The sequence below is a fragment of the Trichechus manatus genome, unplaced genomic scaffold (genome assembly GCF_000243295.1).
Source record: "Trichechus manatus latirostris isolate Lorelei unplaced genomic scaffold, TriManLat1.0 scaffold00214, whole genome shotgun sequence".
NCBI classification, from domain to species: Eukaryota; Metazoa; Chordata; class Mammalia; order Sirenia; family Trichechidae; genus Trichechus; species Trichechus manatus.
The window spans coordinates 314271-332921 of record NW_004444150.1 but is presented as its reverse complement, the minus strand read 5'-3'; the positions used below and the strand labels follow the sequence as shown (position 1 = coordinate 332921).

Sequence of the window (18651 nt, the reverse complement as noted above, 5' to 3'; positions counted from 1 at the left end):
TAGCCCTTTAAGGGTCCCTGAGCTGGTGGCTCCAGCCGACCCCGTTCTGAGGGTCACAGGCGGCAGTCGGTCACGCTCACATGCGCCATGGAGGCGAACGTGAGGGGAAGGCGTCACGGGGAAATTCTGTAAGAGGCTGTTGGCAGCAAACCGTCTCGTCCTTGAGTCAAAACGCTTGACCCCGGGAAAGCAGGATCACGCCAGGCTCCTGCCAGAGAAACCGCTTGGACGCACGGCCCACCCGGTGGCAAGGCACCGCCCACTTACTGCTTCGTAACTTATCTGCAGCGTCCGAAGGTGCCGGTCTCCCAGGGACTCCCCGTGGGCAGCAAAGTCTGGGTTGGGACTACTCCCCGGAGACGCCGGAGAAATTCGGGAGTCCGTGTCGCTCAGAGTCCACGGGGGCAGAGACTCCGGCCCCGCCAGCTCCGATGGGCCGGAGAAGAAGGACACATACGTGCTGCAGGGTGACGTGCTGGCGGCCCTCAGGGACTCAGTCTGCTCCACTGCAGATGGCAGGTAGGTCCCGGTCCACGCGTCATCCTCGTCCTCATCCAGGAGGTCACCAGCCCCCGTCGGATCCTCGAAGAACGGCTGTGGGTACTCCAGGCCATACCCCATGGTCTGGGCGCTTGGGGGGCTATGTTCGAGTCCCAGGGAGTGCCGCGGGGCCTCCTGGGGAGAAAGCAGGTGTCAAGCTGCCGACGGGTAGCAACTCTGTGCCTCTTTCTACACTTGATGTTGGAGCATGAGAAAAGGACAGGAGCGTGGAAAGGTCCAGACAGCTTTCCCTCTCACCCCACTGACCTCACCACTGGCACTGCCCTCTGCTCTGCCCAGTGCTGCCCAGACTCCTCACGGACACCACGTGTCAGAAACCAATGCAGGGCCAGCCTCTAGGTCCTCAAGTGTGCCAGAGTTACCTTTGCGTAAATCCTACTGCTGGGTGTGTCCTCTTTAGACAGGCCGAGATTCTTGGTTTTCAGAAACTCTTTAAAGGAAAATGGATTTGCCTCTTCAAGCTCAACTTTATCATCTGAAACAGCAACAACACCCGGACAAACGTGTAAATCCTGCTGACTTTACGACTGACGTCGCTTTCCAGGACACGCCGTACCTGAGACGGGGAAGCCACTGTCCTCACCCCACAACAGCCTGGGGACACCAGGGAAGGGGCAGGCCGACGGGAACGTGACGACACATGGCAACACCTGCATGTGCTAGACCCCCCGCCTTCCCTTCTCAGGCCCCTCAGCCCCGCGCTGAGCTGCAAGACCTGGGGTGTTCAAAATACCAGCACCTGCCTGCCTGCTTCCCTCCCCTGGGCAAGCAAGGCCTTCAGAGTTCACTGGTGTGTGGGCCACCTGAGAGCCGGGATTTTATAAGCCCCTCAGGTGTGCCAAGTTTGGGACGCACGGCTGGCCCCCATCCTTTTTGGCCTAGCTGCGCCTGAGACTCCCCCTCCCAGGCCAAACCAGCCACGCACGGCCCCTCGGTGCCTGGGGAGTTACTGAGCACCTGCCACGTGCCAAGGTCTGTGCTCAGTCACCGCAGGGCAGAAGGCTTTTACACAGTTGTTTTCACACTTTACACAAACAATAATGCTTTGCCAACAGCACATGGTACCTACAATTGCACGACACATCTTCTTAAACACCAGCAGTTACTCTTATGATATACTCTGCATTCATAAAACTACTTTTTAAGAAACTTTTTTAGCCTATGAAGTTGCTAAACCTGGACCATATCGTTTATCATATAATAAAAACTCTCACACACTGTACGGTTTATTATTTAAATGGATCAAGCCATTTACATGATACAGAAAAATATGGACCTACCTGGAAGGCATGTGGACCTTATTCGAATAAAATTCTCAATTCAGACAAAGAGCCAATGTTACTATAGTCACTTTGCCAGCTCAGAGGAAAACAATACCCTACCTTTAGTTGTGGAAGCTTACGCTAACATTGTCTGATCGATATTAAACCCAAGCCTTCTGCCTACCCTGTTGGTATAAAGATGTTCTGAGCAGACTGTAAACAAGAAATAAAAAATCATTCGTTACTAGAAAAATTGCCTAGCATATTAATTTGCTCAAAACTTGAAGGTTTTATGCACTTTGTCACTACTAATATCTTTCTGCTTTCATGCTGTTTTAACAAGTAATTTTAGAACCATTATTTTGGACTGCATAGTTGTCACAGCGGATACCCTATTTTTCTGTATGTGTTGTACAAATTTTTTAATCCTTTTGTTCTCTGTGGTTGGGTTTAACACTAGCTGTATTGTTCTGTCACGTCCAATAAACATCTCCTGTGGACCAGGAGAAAAAACCTGAGCTCCGTGGACCCCAGCCCCCGCGCCCTTCAGGGTGACTCGCCCCACTTGACTCCGGGGCCTGCATCCTCCACCTTGGGCCCTCCTGCCCTTGCAGCCTTCACTCTACCCGAGTCAGGACTCAGTCCTGGGGACACCACCCCACCTGCTCCTCCCGGCTCCAGGGGCACCACTTACCTCCCGCCAAACCAACAGCCCCACCCCTCGCAGGTGCCCAGCACGGTGGGCTGCACAGAGAGAAAAAGGAAGGATCACCGAGCTACTCTACCTCCGAAGCATGTCTCGTGGGCTCCCGGTGGACTTTCCTTAGTGCCTCTCCCCTTTCCACAGCCAAAATCTGTAAAGAGACACCGTCACCCACTGCGATCACGGGAACCACCGTCATCACTTGGCTTGTCTTTCTGACGTGTAGTCTCTACTGCAGTGGTCCTCACTGCCCGAAGGGCTTTGTGCAAACAGATGCCCCAGGCCCTGACCCTGGAGACTGACTTCCATGGGAGCGAGTGGGCCCTGACGTCTGCACTTCCAGCCAGGGTCTGTCTTGTGATACCGCCTGAATGTCCTTGTGTGCTGCCATTAGCCTCAAAACCATTGAGTTGATTCCAACTCGTAGTGACCCCGTGTGCTACAGAGAACCGTGCTCCACGGGGTTTTCAATGGTGGTGCCATCAACTTTAAGCTTACTAGTCAAGCGTAAACCATTTGCCACCCAGGGACCTACCTGTAAAAACTCATTGCCGTGGAGTTGATTCCAACTCATAGCAACTCTATAGGACAGAGTAGAACTGCCCCAGAGAGTTTCCAAGACTGTAACCTTTATGGAAGCAGATCAGTAGGTCTTTCTCCCACAGAGCCACTAGTGGGTTCCAACTGCCGACCTTTCGGTTAGCAGCCATGTGCTTTCACCACTGTGCCACCAGGGCTCCTTCAGAGACCCACCTATAAACTTGCTGCCGTCAAGTGGATTCTGACTCACAGTGACCCTACAGGACAGAGAACTGCCCCACTGGGTTTCCAAGGCTGTAATCTTTACAGAAGCACCCGGCTACATCTCTCTCCCACGGAGGGGCTGGTGGGTTTGAATTGCCAACTTTCCAGTTAGCAGCCAAGCACTTAACCACTGAACCACCTGGACTCCTTCAGGGAGCTACCCGAAAAACCAAACCAAACCGGTTGCCGTCGAGTCGATTTTGACTCACAGTGACCCTATAGGACAGAGTTGAACTGCTCCCTAGAGATTCCAAGGAGCAGCTGGTAGATTCGAACTGATGACCTTTTGGTTAGCAGCCGTAGCTTTAACCACTGTGCCACCAGGGCCCCTCACGGACCTACCAAAACCAAAAAACCAAACCAACTGCCTTCAAGTCGATTCCGACTCATAGCAACAGGGTCTCTCAATCCCATCAAAACACTCTGTGTACCCGGGGGTGGGGCAGCGCGTGCTCCAGCACAATGTGGAAGACCTCCATCTGTCCAGAGGCAGGACACAGCATCCAACTCCCGTCACCGGCTCGGGGACGAAGGCTACCTCTCCACCTGTGTCCCTGCCAAGCACACCTGCCCCAGCACTCACCATCCCGAGTTGGCATTGTCTGTCTGGGTTGGCCCCCCCAAGGCTAGACTGTGAGCTCCTAGCGCGTGTGGCCGCTCTCCACCTGTCTCCAGTGCCCGGCACCCAGGGGTGCTGTACTCATTGTCGAGCAAGCGGATGAATTAACGGAGGAACCTACAGGCAGTGCCTACAGGAACTGGGAGGTCCCTGCGGCCGGCGCCCTCGTCTCTCACCTGTGTCTCCCACGGAAGCTAGCACCGGACTGGGCACATAACACATAAACGTCGGCCGAATGCCGAAGAAGTGGGAGTCCAGGTCCCCGCCATGGGGGCGCTCACAGTCTAGCTGGGGGAGACAAGACCGGCGCTCATAGAACGCTGGAGCTGAAAGTAACAATAAGAGCGACTCACCGGGTGCCGGCGCGGGCGCTCGGCGAGGCTCACCCGGCCCTCGGCCACGAGCGGCGGGCGGGCTCCTCATACCTCTACGAGGGCGCCGCGCCGCACGGGAGGACGCGCGGTCCGGGGCTCGAACCCGGGCCCAGCCGCTCCCCGACCTCCCGGCCCCCGGCCCTCCGCCAGCCCCGCTCACCGTCCGGAATGACGAGGCTCCGGGCTCGGGACAACGGAGTGACGCCCGGGCGGCGCGCGTAGCCCGCCATCCCCGCGGGCCCAGCGGGGCTGGACCTCTCTAGCCCGGCAGCGGCGGCTCCATGGTCTCGGCCCCGTCCGGGCCGCGGCCCGGCTCGCCCGCCCCAATCGCCCGCCGCTCGGCCGCCGCCGCCGCTCCTCCGAGCCTCTCGTCGCGGCTTCCGCTCCGACCACCGGAAGCGCGCGCCCGAGCCGCGAGGGCCGACGCCGGGGGGGCGGGGCGCCGAAGGCGGAAGCGGAGATGACGCCAGAAGCGGTGGGCGGAGAAACAAGATGGCGGCGACGGTGTTGGCAGTGAGGCGGCTGCTGCGAGGGTCGGGGTCTTGGGGCCGCTCGCGGCTGAGGTGAGCCGGCGGCAAGTGGGGGGTCGGACTGGGGCCGGCGCAGCTCGAGTCTTTCCGGAGGCTTCGTCTTGGATTTCTGCCCGCCCAGAGTCGACGCCGGTTGGGCGGGCTTGGACTTGGCGACATCGGCTTACTTCCCGAGGTGTCGGGAGCGCCCCCCTGCTTCGCGCCTCGAACCCGGACCCCGAGACCCATCCGCCCCTCCTCTCCCCGGCTCCTGGGTGCCCTCTCTCCTTCCCCTCTTGGGCCGACGGGGTTTGTCCGAGGTCGCGCCATTTCTGCCTCTGCCCCTTTACCGCCGCGTGTCCCTCTGTGAGGCCGAGCCAGCGGCGGCCTCAGCTCATCTAGACCCGCAGAGCCAGGCTTCTGTCTGAAACCAGAGTCTATGCCCTTGACTCCTGCGCTGTATGCCATCGCCGATTGGCATCTGACCGCTAAGAACTCCCCGTTCGCACCGCTCCTCCTGCCCAGTGGCCTGGCTTCCACACTGGCACGTTCACTCAGGCAACAAATATGTATTGAGCGCCTACTGTATGCCAAGCACTGTGCTAGATGCGGGGATACAATGATAAACGGAGACAGCTGTGCTCTGCAAAGGGGTACAGACAATAGGATATATATCAGCAAGCTATAAGCGTTGTGAAGAAAGTAAGCAGGGTTCAGTAATGGAAAATAACAGGAGAGACTAACCAGAAAGAACGATTAAGCTTCGAGATGAAGCAGGAGGGAAGGATCAACCATGTGAAGAGCACAGGGGGAGCAAGGCAGCCCAGAGCATCTCTGCCGTCTGGGAATTGACCGGAAGGCCTATGTGAATGGAAGGGGGGGGGGGTGCCTAGGAAATGAACTTGGAGAAGGAGGCTGAGGCCAGGTCCCAAAGGGCCTTCCAGACCAGTTCCATCCAGCGCTCAGCGAGGCTGTGGCGGTGTTCTAAGTGCTTTATAGGGGCAAACAGACTCAGTTAACCCTCACAACAATCCTCCAGGTGAATCGCCTTCGTTAGCCCTGTTTTACAGAGAAGGAAGTGAGACCCGTAGAGCTTCATCAGCTTCAGGCTGGGCTGGGATCGTGCTGGGAGGGTGCTCCTGACCACTCTGCTGCATGGGAACCTGGTGGGGGAGGGATGCAGAAACCAGTCCTTTAGAAGGAGCTCCTGGCCTTTCAGTGCAGACAGAAGGGAGCTGAATCAAGTAGAGTGCTCATCATGGTGTTGCTGGAAGATTGTAACCAGGCCACTGTCTCTGCTGCAGGTCCGGACCCCCCACGTACAGGCCGTTCAGTAGTGGCAGTGCCTATCCCAACATCCCCCTCTCTTCTCCCTTACCTGGCGTACCCAAGCCTGTTTTTGCTACGGTTGATGGACAGGAAAAGTTTGAAACTAAAGTCACCACACTGGATAATGGGCTTCGCGTAGCATCCCAAAATAAGTTTGGGCAGTTTTGCACCGTAGGAAGTAAGTATTGCCGGCAGGTGTCAAGTGGTCTCACTTGTTTTCACCTGCATGTGCCTCCGTGGACTCTCGGTTGTAGTTGGCTTATCAACTATGAACTGTACTCTGAGCAGAAACGTGGTAAAACCTGAAAGCTTAGTGACCAGGATATGAACAGTGGTCATTTTGGGGGTGGCATTTAAGGTGGGTTTTTTCTCTTTTGCTGCCTTTATACAATTCTAGCACAAACGTATTTGCTATTCGTATCACTGGAAAACATAAAGTAAACACTAACCCTTGTCTAAGAGCTCTGTTGAGGTATGAGTGGCATTCAGTAAGCTGTGCACATTTAAAGTGTACGGTGTAATAAACGTTGCCACGTGTACCTCTGTGAAGCCATCGTCACAATCCAGATGATCTGTCCATTACCTCTGTGCAAGTAACTTTGCTCATCAAGTCATAGCCATGATTTAAAGAGGTTTCTTTTGATGAATTCTTCTGTTTTTGAACATTTGATTTAACCTGTCAATTTTCTTTTTATTTGTAGTTCTTATTAATTCAGGATCAAGATACGAAGCAAAATATCTTAGTGGAATTGCTCACTTTTTGGAAAAATTGGCGTTTTCGGTCAGCATCCAATTTGTCGTTTTGAGGCTGTACTTGAGAAGGGGCTTTCGGGTTTCTTTTTTAGAATTGTTATGATTCGGGGAATAATTGAGTTGCTAAATTAACGTTCATAAAACACTTTTGTATTAAAAGATAATTGTTTTTGTTGGATTTTGAAAGCAAAAGTAAATGTTTTATTTCCTGAGTTTTAGCTGTATTTCCTGTATTTTGGAGCCCTCGTGGCGCTGTAGTTAAGAGCTCGGCTGCTAACCAAAAGGTTGGCAGTTCAAATCCACCAGCTGTTCCTTGGAAACTCTCTGAGGCAGTTCTACTCTGTCCCATAGGGTCACTATGAGTCAGAATCGACTTGACGGCAATGAGTTTTTTCTTCCTGTATTGTTCTGTGTTTTTAGTGGTTGTTTTAAATAGCTCATTTAGGTTTTCTTATTTATTTTTACTAGTCTACTGCTCGATTTGGCAGCAAGGATGAAATTCTGCTTGCCTTGGAGAAGCACGGGGGTATCTGTGACTGCCAGACATCAAGGTAACCGCTGTTCCAGGAGGGCCTGTTTGCACCCCTGTGAAACTGCCTCGCTCCCCCTTTCAGAGTCCCTCGAAGAAGCGAGCTCTGGCCTGGATGGGCCAAGCAGAAGTGGGTGGGCACCCAGAGGGCTGCTTCCCCGTGCGGTCGGCCGACTGTAGCTGGCACTGGGGACACCGAGCAGATCCTGCTCCCGAGATGCTCATAAATAGGGCCAAGGGCTGCACCCCAGGGGAGATCATGAACGCCAGGGTGGCGGGAGCCCGAGGCCTCGCACTGACCCTCCCTGGGCTCGGGAAGGCGGTAACAGGAGACGTGACGTTGGAGCTGGTCCTGAAGGGGCTTGCAGGCAGGAAGAGGAGGGGGCAGTCCAGGTGCGGGAACAGCAGGTGCAGTGGCTCCGAGCCGGGAGAGGCGGGGGTCTGGCTGCGGCAGCGAGGGGCCCCTGTGTAGCTGGAGCACAGATGCGGTGGGGGATGAGGGAGAAGAGACTGGTCTCTGTGTGCAGGTGCTAAGAATTAAAGCTAGCATGGAGGCAATGTATTCGCACTGCAGACAAGGTCTGTTCCAAACCCCTGGCTCCTGGCTGCCGGTGAGTCAAGTCTAGACTCCTGACCTCATGGGTCCGGCCCTCCAGTTCTGGTCCCAGGGGCCCCTCTCCCCCAGGGAGTGCTTCCTGCTGTGCTGACTCAGACACCGACTCAGCGCAAGCCTCCATTCCTGCCGTTCTCGAGACCCTTGGGGTCCCACAGCCCCCCACACAGCGGTCGCCTCCCCAGCACCACGTCCCGCTCAGACCCTCTGTGAAGTCGGCGGTGCTGTCCTTTGCGACTTTGTGCTGGCCATCCTCGGTCCCAGATGGTCCTGTGGTCAGGATGTGGGTGCGCCTTTCCTGAGCAGCTCAGCTGTGAGCTTCTGGTCACCCAGTGTTGTGTGCTATGAGTCAGCACTCTGCGGCTGAGGAACGCGCTCCTTCAGAGAGAGCCGTCTGCCCTGCGCCCCCAAGGCCGGCACCCGCGTGTCCGTCAGTCGGTGCACATTCTGAGAGGCGCTGGTGCCAGGCCCTCCGTCAGGACTGCTCTTCCCCGGGTTCTCCGCTGTGTCCGGCGGCGCTCCCGCCTGCTGGGGGCTCACGCGGTAGGGCTGCAGGCTGCTCCTTGACAGAAGGCGACGAGAAACACCCACAGGTGTGTGGCCGGAGGAGGGCCTGGCTGCCGTGGCTGAGCTCAGTGCCGCGCTGTCTCTTCTCTTTTAGGGACACCACCATGTACGCGGTGTCTGCTGATGCTAAGGGCTTGGACACTGTGGTGGGCTTGCTGGCGGACGTGGTCCTGCAGCCCAGGCTGACAGGTGTGGCCGAGGCCTGGGGGTGGCATCAGGGACGGTGGGTGGGAATGCTGCACACGTGAGCAGTCAGTCACGTCGCTGGAGGTCTGGGTTTGCTAACGGTGAAAACCCCGCAGCGACGGTCGGCGTGATGCCACTGGAAACGCCTCCAATGGTGGGCAACGCCCTTTATGTGTTAGAGAGCTCTCCACCCTGAGCCCTCTGTGTCCTCTGATCTCCTGGGGACGCCAGTCTGTTCCTGATGGCCACACTGCTGACGCTCCCACTTGTCCACTGCCCAGCCTGGCCCTGCAGTGGCGGGATGTCTGGGGCTCACTGGGTCCTGGAGGCCTGGCCTGGGCTCCGCAGCCCTCTGGGGCACTCGCTGTCGCAGCCGGGTGATGAGACGTCACTCTGACGTTTGTCTGGCGCTGTGCTGGTTGAGCGCCTCGCGAGGCCACTGTCAGAACCGCACAGCAGCGCCGGGACGGGTGGCTCAGGTGCCGCCGGTGCCTTGCAGATGCGGACGCTGAGGCTCGGGCCGGGCATGGGCCACTTCGTGGTGGAGCCAGGACTGAGGGTCCGACTCCCCCGGGTTCCTGCTGGCTCCGGCGCTCCCCCTCGCTCACCCAGGTGCTCCCTGCGGGTCTGTTCCTGGAGCGTGTGATGCTCTGGGGATGGAGGTACACACCGTGTTCACACCCAGCGGCCACGGTCAGGGCCGGCAGGCCGCGCTCAGCCCCGGCCCGGCGACGCGGGATCAGTGCTGTCGCTGGCTCTGGAGGTGCAGGCTGAGCCCGTGTCCCCGGCTGTCTTACAGATGAAGAGGTAGAGAGGACGCGGCTGGCTGTGCAGTTTGAGCTGGAGGACCTCAACATGAGGCCGGACCCGGAGCCGCTGCTCACCGAGATGATTCATGAGGTGAGGCACGGACGCGCCCCCGCCCCGCTTGGGCCGTAACTGTAGGAGCACGTGAAGTGCCAGAGAACTCAGAAAGGGCCCCCCAGCCATGGGCAGTAACGTGAGGGGCTGTTTGCCCCCCGATGTCATTCTCACAGGTTATGGGTATTTACAGAATGTGCTTAGTTCTGAATTTGTTGTTTACGTAGGTCTGGAAAATTGGAGTAACGGGATCTCTGTCGCTCTATGAAGTGACCTTTCTGTTTCACTCTCGTGGGTTTTCGTTCTGGGGCTCACTGTTGTCAGTTGCTGTCGAGTCGATTCCGACCCACGCTGACCCCACGTGTCACAGAGTAGAAATGCTCCATAGGGGTTTCCTGACTGCAGTCTTTATGGAAGCAGATTGCCAGGGCTTTCTTCTGCAGCACCACTGGGTGGGTTTGAATCGCCAACCTTTAGGTTCATAGTCACGTGCAGAACATTTGTGCTACGTAGAGATTTCATTCTGGAGAGGTAGGTTTTTACAGTTTCCACTGATACGCACAAAGTTGTGAGTGCGGGACCATAGGTAAGGTGACAGGCCTGTAGGATCTGTGCCGTGGGCCCCACTGTCAGCGAGGAAACGGGGCCAGGTTCTCTGCACTCACTCGTGGTTATTACTTCCCTTCTCCCTCAGGCTGCTTACCGGGGAAACACAGTGGGCCTGCACCGCTTCTGTCCCCCAGAAAACATCACGAAGATCGACCGGCAGGTCCTGCACGCCTACCTGCGGAACTACTACACGCCTGACCGCATGGTGCTGGCCGGGGTGGGCGTCGAGCACGAGCACCTGGTCCAGAGCGCGCGGAAGCACCTCCTGGGCACCCGGCCGGCCTGGGGGGACCAGAAGGCCGTGGACATCGACAGATCGGTGGCGCAGTACACTGGGGGCATCGTCAAGGTAACTTGGGGGGAGCGTGGCGCTGGCAGCGCCTCTCCTGACTTCCGTCCGTGCATCTTTGCGTTGCTCTGAGGTATCAAGTGTTCCCACGCTCGTGCGGTCAGTCGCACAGCAGTACGGGGCGCGCTCCCTCTTGGGAAGGCTGCAGGGTGAGCTGGGCGTGAGCTCCGTGTCGGTGCAGAGCTAGGATGGCCCACCCCGGTGGGGCCCTGCCACCGTTGGCGTATGTTCCCGTCTGAGCAGCCGTGAGGCCTTCTGGTCGGCCGAGCGCACAGCCTGGCTGCTCTCACTGGGGCCGCGCGTGCCTGTCATTCTTGTCACAGCTGGAACGAGACATGTCCAGCGCCAGCCTGGGCCCCACCCCGATCCCGGAGCTCACACATGTCATGGTGGGCCTGGAGAGCTGCTCCTTTCTGGTAAGTGCCGGGCGCGGGGTCCCATGGCGGCCCGCCCACGTGGCGGCTGGACGCTCGCCGAGCCCTGCTGCACATCTTCCGTAGGAGGAAGACTTCATCCCCTTTGCGGTGCTGAACATGATGATGGGCGGGGGCGGCTCCTTCTCAGCTGGCGGGCCCGGGAAGGGCATGTTCACCCGGCTCTACCTCAATGTGCTCAACAGGTGGGCTGGGGGCTGCTGAGGACCGTCCTTGGTCACCGGGCCGCACGGTGTCTTTGGACTGTGGTGCCGCCTGCCAGCTGCCCCGCAAGTGGCCGTGCCTCAGCACCCTGTCCTCCCTCCAGGCACCACTGGATGTACAACGCCACGTCCTATCACCACAGCTACGAGGACACGGGCCTCCTGTGCATCCACGCCAGTGCAGACCCTCGGCAGGTGAGGGTGGGGCTGCCGCCTGCTCCCCGGGCTCTCCGTCTGACCCTCCACCACAGGCGCGTCTGTTAGTCACCCCAGAAGACGCCACATGGGTCGCACTGGGGCCGCAGATCTAGACGCAGCTCGTGTCTCAGAGCAGGAAACTGCTCTTGGCTCCTTCAGGAAAGCCTCCCGGCTCTCGCTGCCTGGGGCCGAGACGCCATTCTTGGTCATGGGGTGCGTTTCTCACCTACACATTCTTGCTCACAGGTTCGTGAAATGGTGGAAATCATCACGAAGGAGTTTATTTTAATGGGTGGAGCTGTGGACGTGGTGAGTAGCACATGGGGCCGTTCTCAGTGCTCCCCTGCGGCCTCTGACGGGTGGGGGCCGCGGTGCAGTGCTGGCCGTGCGGGTGCTGCTGCAGCGGTGTTGAGGGGACACGCTGGCCCCAGCTACTGTGCCCCCAGCACCAGGTCACAGCCAGGATGACGTGGCCGGGGAGTGATGGGTGCCAGACGTCACCAGCAGCATAGCACGTGGCCGACCTGTCACCTGGGGAGCCCCCACTTTCCTCCCTGCACTGCACTGCCCCAGGGCACCCATCTCTGTCTTCATTCTTCTGCTCTCGTCTTTGCTGAACTATTACACCGCCGCCCGCACGGCATGGCCCAGAGCAGCGCTGCCCTGAGCCTTGCCAGCCTGCTCCCAGCTCCGTCTTATGTCTGGATCTGGGTGCCTCTTGTTTCCTCATCTCTTACTGTTTGACGCCTCCCTGGACCAGATCTGGTCCAGATAGAGAAACGACACCCGCCGCACGCACACATGGGCAGCACGAGGCGGTGAGCTGCGCTGTGTTCGTCACCCGGTGCTGCTATCACAGAAATAGCATGAGTGGACAGCTTCAACTGACAGATTTATCCTCTCACAGTCTAGAAGGCTAGAAGTCTGAATTCAGGGGGCCAGCTCCAGGGGAAGGCTTTCCTCTCTGTCAGCTCTGGGGGAAGGTCCTTGTCCTTAATTTTCCCCTGGTCTAGGAGCTCCTCAGCGCAGGGACCCCGGGTCCAAAGGATGCGCTCTGATCCTGGCTCTTCTTGCTTGGTGGTATGAGGTCGTTCTCTGTGCTCGCTTTTTTCTTGTATATCTCAAAAGAGACTGACTCAAGATACAACGTTATTCTGTAGATTGAGTCCTGCCTTATTAGCATAGCTGCCTCTAATCCTGCCTCGTTAGTATAGAGGTAGGATCTCCAGTACGTAGAATAACACGTTAGATCACAAGGTGGTGGACAACCATACATTGTTGGGAACCATGGCCATCCAAGTGGACACGCATTTTGGGGACACAGTTCACAGCAGCCACGTGGATGAATGCCTTCCTGCACCAGACCTGGCACAGAGAAATTACATCCACTGCACGTGTACACACACACACACAGATGCAGAAAGCAGGAGGCAGCAAGCCCCACCTTGAATCGTGTGCCTCTTGGTGCTGGGTTGTGTGCTTCTGCGTTTAGATCTTTTTTTCTGCATTCTTTCCTGCATGATCACACGTTCCTTTTTTTTAATCAGATAAAGTAGAAATATTTGAAAATGAAAACGTGTTTACAAATTGGAACTCTGGTTCCACTGGTGTCCTGCTGGAAAAACAGCGCTGCATCAACGTGCAGCTCAATTTGGCATCGATTTGAAGTACTTTCTGCCTAAAGTTGGAAGAAGTAAAAAAGACCTGTTTTAATAAGTAGTTGGCACCTCAGTAGCAGCGTGTCAAACTGCGTTGGACGGTCAGGATTGGCTGCCCTGGGTCCCCTTCTGGACCCTTACAGGGCGAGCTTCAGAGAGAGAATTTGCTGGGGCCGTGAGGTTTTAAACGTCATGTCTGGTCTGCAGCTCGAGGGGTGGAGTGCCAGGGGCTGAGTGGGATTAGCTTTTCTTGGTGATTGTGGAGCTTGGGAGTTCAGCATTTCACATTTGAAATGGTAAACGTTTCTCTGTTGTACCTGGTGAAGGCCCCAGGCCTCGCCCAGGAAGTGTGAAGGCGGGGACGCTGCTGGCTTCGTGTCAGCTGGGCCTGGGAGCCCCGGCACTGGCCTTGCCTCCCTTCCAGCGTCGGGTGAGGAGACGCACTCTCACAGGACACTTTGCTGTCACTGCCAGCTGGACGCGTCTGCAGGTGGCCTCAGGGATGCCTCTAGCGTCCATTGTGGCGGCTGTGAGGAGCCGCTGTGAACCGAGCTGTGAACGTGGTCCCTGAAACCCCCAGGTGGAGCTGGAGCGAGCCAAGACGCAGCTGATGTCCATGCTCATGATGAACCTGGAGTCCCGGCCCGTGATCTTCGAGGACGTTGGGAGGCAGGTGTTGGCGACCCGGTGCAGGAAGCTGCCCCACGAGCTGTGTGCGCTCATCAGTGAGTGAGGTGGGGGCCTTCCTGCTCGGCCTGCCGGACGCTGGGGGTGCGGGTGCTCCCACGTGGACGGAGCGCTGCTCTCCTGTGGTGTGGCCCCGGTGACCACGGCGTGGAGGCGACTTCCCTGATCTCTCTCTGCTCTCTGCCAGGCAACGTGACGGCAGAGGACATCAAGAGAGTGGCTTCTAAGATGCTCCGCCGGAAGCCCGCCGTGGCCGCCCTGGGCGACCTGAGTGACCTGCCAACGTACGAGCACATCCAGGCGGCCCTGTCGAGCCGCGATGGGCGACTGCCGAGGGCGTACCGGCTTTTCCGGTAGCAGCCCGAGGGGGCGGGCCTGCCGGCGGCAGAGCGTCCCCGCCCCGCGCGGGGTGCTGGTTTGGTGTAGATGCCGCCTGAGTTCAAAAACGGTGCCAACTGGGGGCTCTGCTCGCAAACCAGAACGCGTTTGCTATCGCGCATCGCCACTCGGCTCTCGGAAACCGGGCCCTGCTCCCCGTCACCCATCACCGCTTGACTCTCGGGAGCCAGGGCTCTGCTCTTCGCTGTCCACCGCTTGGCTCTGGGGGACGTAGTGTGGGGCCACGTGGGTCTTCAGGTCCAAAGCCCCTTGCCTGCTGTGACTGCCCTGGAAGGAGGGTGCCCCCCAGACCTGGCACCATGCCTGGTTCAGCTCGTCGGCACACAGGTGCATGGGCCTCGGTCTGCAGGCTGGGAGGAGGGAGAGTGAGCTCCTTGGGGCTGCGGTTCCACTTCAGAGAAGGTCGTGGCAAATGTCGACGTGCTTCCTAAACCACCTTGTAGCTGCACTGACATTCCAGAAACCGCTGCCAGTCAGACATCACGGCCTCCACCGAGCTGCAGACGGTGCTGTTCTCAGCCATGGTTTTTATGGGGAGCGGGGAGAACATCTAAGTGTAAAAACAAAATCATCCCCCACAACCATTCTTTGCAGCTGTGTCTGTTTTTACATGAAAATTGTTCCTCAGAGCCTGACTGCCTGTCACTGTCACCGAGTGTCTGGTCCCGGTTCTGAGGGGCCTGTGAGCACATCCCATCCTGCGTCAGCATGTCAGTCACTGACCACGCACTCTTGGCGTCTGCAGACACCGCTAGCCCTTCACCCCTTCCTGCCCAGCTCGCCTGCCCTCACAAATTTACACTTTCTTCAGTTTTTCTCTTGAGCTCCGGCCACTCGGGTTCTCACCCCACCTTCCACCCAAACTACCCTTTTCAGAGCCCCCACTGACCCTCACCCTGCTCAGGCCGGTGCTAACCCTCAGGCCTGCTGACCTCATCTCAGGCTTCTGCTTCTGCTTCTGCCCTCACTGCCACCTCGGGTGCTGCCCTGTCCCTTATCTGCCTGGTCTCCACGTTTGGAGACCCCGGCCAGGCCTTGGCCTTCTCGGCTCATCACAGGGCGACCCTGCCCCGCCTCAAATGCCGTCACGTTTGCCAGCAACGCTCGGGGCCACCTTCCGCGCTCCTGCTCAGCTGGCTCCTTGACGTTGCTGATAGAACCCCTCCCCGCCATGGGTGACAGACTGTGGGCAAGAAAAAGTGAATCTTGTAAAGGCCGCCCCTGTGCTCACACGTCATGGTTTTTCATGCAGCTTGTTTTCCATGGGCGCTGGCCAATATGCATTAACATGGATTTTAACTTTCCAAGTGGGATTCCTCCCCTCTGAAATCTCCGACCCAGGAAGTGATTCACAGGATGTAATGACCCCCCCCGACATTGCCCTCCGCACCTCACATCACAGGGCGTCTGTGAGGGGGCTGCGGGGTCACGCCAGCCTCCTGTTCCTCCGCTCAGGCCCCATGGCCACCAAAATCTGTGTAACATATTCCACGATTGAATCAAGATGTATGACCTTCGCTGGGGCAGTTTTATCATGCCAACAACCACGTCTTCTTGTGAGGGGGATGGCTGCCCGCGCTGGTGCCACATCAGAGGGCTGGGTGTGAGGTGCTGGAAACCTGCGTTCCATGCTCGGGAAGCTGATGCTGGACATGGACTTAATTTCACAATGGTTTACTAGTTCTTCCTAGAAAAGACTGTTTCCCAGCTCACACTTAACTGCCGGGTCATTTGGCTTGGGAACACCTGACTGTAAAGCCGCAGAATCAAATCAAATTGTGGTTGGAGGCTGGTAGCGAAAACGAATTGTTGGCCTTTACAGCCTTTTAAAAATGAGAACATTGTAAGATCAGGCGTGCACACAGATGGTTTCTTTCTGAGACTCACTCTGTGGCCAGAAAAAGTTAAGATTCAATAGATGCATTTATTTAAAAATATAAATATGGAAAAATAAATAATTTGAAAGACTAGATTGAACGCCGCTAGATTTTTAACACATCAATGCTGACATTGTTTTTAAGGGGTGGGGTTAAGACCACGTGGACACTTTAACCCTCTGTAGTGGAGACTCCAGAACCTGGTGGCTTAACAAGGCCACCAACTCCAAGCTCCTCAGTTTCTTGGGCAAAGAAATGGGCTACCAATGTTAATGTTGCTCTGTGGCGGACGTTATGGTCAGTGGTCTGCATCGCCCAAGCCATGGCGCGTTCCCACAGGACCAGGCAGGCCCGGCAGAGAAGAGGAAGGTGTTTGTAAGTTCAGCGGGGCGGGGGGCTTATGATGGGGCTCCTGCTTGTCCCAATATGGGAGGCTCACTGCCTAGCAGGGGGCCGTCATGTCCTAGGAAGCTGACTGGCTTCAGCCTCTGATGCTGACTCAGCTCAGGTAGGTGCTAAAGCCCAAGGAATTCTGAGGCCTCACGGGCCGCCCACCTCTGACCCTGCCACCCTGTGGGTCCCGGGAGTAGACGTGGCCGTAGCCGTGAGGTGGCAGGTGTGGCTGTAGGGCGGTGCTGGGAGGCTGCTGGAGGCTGTGCATCTAGGCACTCCAAGGGGCTGGAAGACGCTGGTGCCAGGCATGGGGACAAGCAGGAACGCAGAGGGGGCTGTCCACCACTGGCTTCAGAGCAGGTTAGTGGCGCAGGGCTGACCCTGGATCAGCGTGTGCCCCCGGGTGCCCAGTGTGGGACGCTGCTACGTCGGCCCCAAGCTCAGCCTGCCCATAGAGGGTAAGTCCAACGGGTCAGTGGGATTGCTGCATTACAAGCACGTAGGGGCTTATTTAGTTACAGGAATGTGAACTGTTGTCAGGGACAGCCTCCCTCCTGGGACACGGACACACCACGGCTCCTGCCATCTTCACTGCTCCGTGTCAACGCCTCAGTGGGAAGGGGGCAGCCTGCAGGATGGCTCGGCGGACCCCACAGCGGACCGCTGCTGAGGCCTCTTCGTCTCTCCAGTGACAAGGCTCAGCGCCTCCTGCTCCGGGTTCCAGTCCTCGCTCAGGACACTGTACAGATGGCACTGGAGTTTTGGTTCTTTAGCGCCTGCTGTCTCTGAATTTCCTTTGAAATCCGCCTTTTGATCCCTATGAGGTACAGTTCCCGGTCGAACTTGCCGGCGGCCAGCGGGATGCTGCGGGGAGAGGACCATCAGGTCCACCTCCTCTGCAGTGCCCGGCGCTGGCTCAGACGCCCGCTGGGCACATCCTCCCACAGCATGTGCACACACCCCATCCCTGGGAACTGCCGCGGCCCTTGTCCCTCTGAGCTGTCCCTGTCCACTTGTGGGCTCAGGTCCCACTTCTCCACAACACCCCCCTGGCCTGGGCACTGCAGAGACCTGTCCCTTGCCCCCCATCTGCCACCCCCAAAGGACCCACGTCGCTGGGAGGTCCCGGGCACAGCTCCGGCAGGGTCAGCCCTCTGAGCGAGCCACCATGGCCGCTACTTCAAACTGTCCCACGTGGCCCTGTGTGGGCTGCTGGCTACCCTGTCCCACCCGTGTCTTCCCCGCCAGAATCCGATGACATAGGCCACACACACCCCAAATGCACGCATGTCCCCCGCCCCGGCGCTGAGCCCGCCAGGACCCCGAGAGCAGGTGGTGCGAAGGACACTGACTTGTCTCTCCCCGGCCTCACTCTGACGCGGAACAGGCCGTACACGGGGCGGTGGTCAGACGTCCGGATGCTGGGGCAAGAGGAGTACTTGACTGGGCAAATGTCGTCCTTGTGACGACTCCTGTACATCACCCGGTCCTGCAGGAGACCAGACACGGGGGCCCGTCACTCAGCCACGTGCCTGCCTGTCCCCAGACACACCCTGGCCAGGCCTGCCCTGAGAGCCCTTCCCTGGAGCTGCCCCACAAGGTCCTCTCGGTGACGGTGGCCCATGGGTGGCCTCCGTGCCATCACTGTGGCTCGTGCACCGAGTCCCCGGGGAGGAATGTGTCCTTTCTCGCACTGTGAAGACGACGCAGGCAGTACCTGCTCCTGCCCCGCCCTGTGGGTCCTGCTTGACATCCGGAGGGGGGGTTGCCGAGTCCCCACTGATGTGGAAGCTACACCTGGAGGAGCAGCCAGTCCCAGGCCCTGGGCCTCGGGTCCAGGCAGAGAATCAGGAGACGGCCATGGGGCACTGTGCTGCGACCCCTGCTCCCTCTGGGGGGTCTGACAGAAGCTGCCGGAGCACAAGGTGCAGGTCTTCGTGGGGACAGCATGAGCCTCACCACTGGGAGTGTCCTGTATGCCAGGCCTCTCTGGAGAACTGCTGGGATTTCACCGTGTAGGGGATCTCACTGCGTAGAATGATCTCACCGTGTAGGGGATCTCACCGCGTAGGGGGATCTCACAGCGTAGGATGATCTCACCGTGTAGGGGATCTCACCGCGTAGGGGGATCTCACAGCGTAGGATGATCTCACCGTGTAGGGGATCTCACCGTG

At 57.9% G+C, this 18651-nt stretch overlaps 3 protein-coding genes across 8 annotated transcripts in view; 1 reads left to right on the top strand and 2 right to left on the bottom strand.

Annotated features, from left to right (window-relative positions):
- The window catches only part of ENTR1 (endosome associated trafficking regulator 1), a 9038-nt gene extending 4385 nt beyond the window's left edge, over positions 1-4653 (bottom strand). For 3 of the 6 annotated variants that reach the window (XR_002825915.1, XM_004388689.2, XM_023742624.1), the window contains exons 1-5: positions 4484-4653; positions 4126-4275; positions 2609-2677; positions 924-1036; positions 268-675 (exon numbers count right to left, since the gene is read on the bottom strand). Coding sequence is in view for 5 of the 6 variants with exons in the window: in XM_004388689.2 (XP_004388746.1) it covers positions 268-675; positions 924-1036; positions 2609-2677; positions 4126-4275; positions 4484-4553 (810 nt within the window). In the remaining variant the exon portion in view is untranslated. The remainder of the gene's footprint in view (positions 1-267; positions 676-923; positions 1037-2608; positions 2678-4125; positions 4276-4483) is intronic. The other 3 variants (XM_023742621.1, XM_023742622.1, XM_023742623.1) reach the window with 3 other exon arrangements.
- Positions 4654-4812: 159 nt separating this feature from the next.
- Positions 4813-15070, top strand: PMPCA (peptidase, mitochondrial processing subunit alpha). Its single transcript, XM_004388643.3, has 13 exons — positions 4813-4886; positions 6137-6339; positions 6863-6942; positions 7383-7465; positions 8718-8812; positions 9609-9709; positions 10365-10628; positions 10952-11044; positions 11129-11247; positions 11370-11460; positions 11710-11772; positions 13702-13846; positions 13996-15070. The coding sequence occupies exons 1-13, from the start codon at positions 4816-4818 to the stop codon at positions 14163-14165; spliced, it is 1578 nt and encodes a 525-aa protein (XP_004388700.1). The 5' UTR covers positions 4813-4815; the 3' UTR covers positions 14166-15070.
- A 2009-nt stretch (positions 15071-17079) lies between these two features.
- INPP5E (inositol polyphosphate-5-phosphatase E) overlaps positions 17080-18651 on the bottom strand; it is a 15044-nt gene continuing 13472 nt past the window's right edge. The window contains exons 9-10 of the mRNA XM_004388688.2: positions 17830-17966; positions 17080-17341 (exon numbers count right to left, since the gene is read on the bottom strand). Coding sequence (XP_004388745.1) covers positions 17209-17341; positions 17830-17966 — 270 coding nt within the window. The 3' untranslated portion in view covers positions 17080-17208. The remainder of the gene's footprint in view (positions 17342-17829; positions 17967-18651) is intronic.

Bases quoted from the DNA above. Each gene is read 5' to 3' on its own strand.
- PMPCA (XM_004388643.3), top strand. From the start codon at position 4,816: ATGGCGGCGACGGTGTTGGCAGTGAGGCGGCTGCTGCGAGGGTCGGGG. The intron at 11,248-11,369 runs GTGGGCTGGGGG...TCCTCCCTCCAG, and splicing joins TACCTCAATGTGCTCAACAG to GCACCACTGGATGTACAACG. The intron at 13,847-13,995 runs GTGAGTGAGGTG...GCTCTCTGCCAG, and splicing joins CGAGCTGTGTGCGCTCATCA to GCAACGTGACGGCAGAGGAC.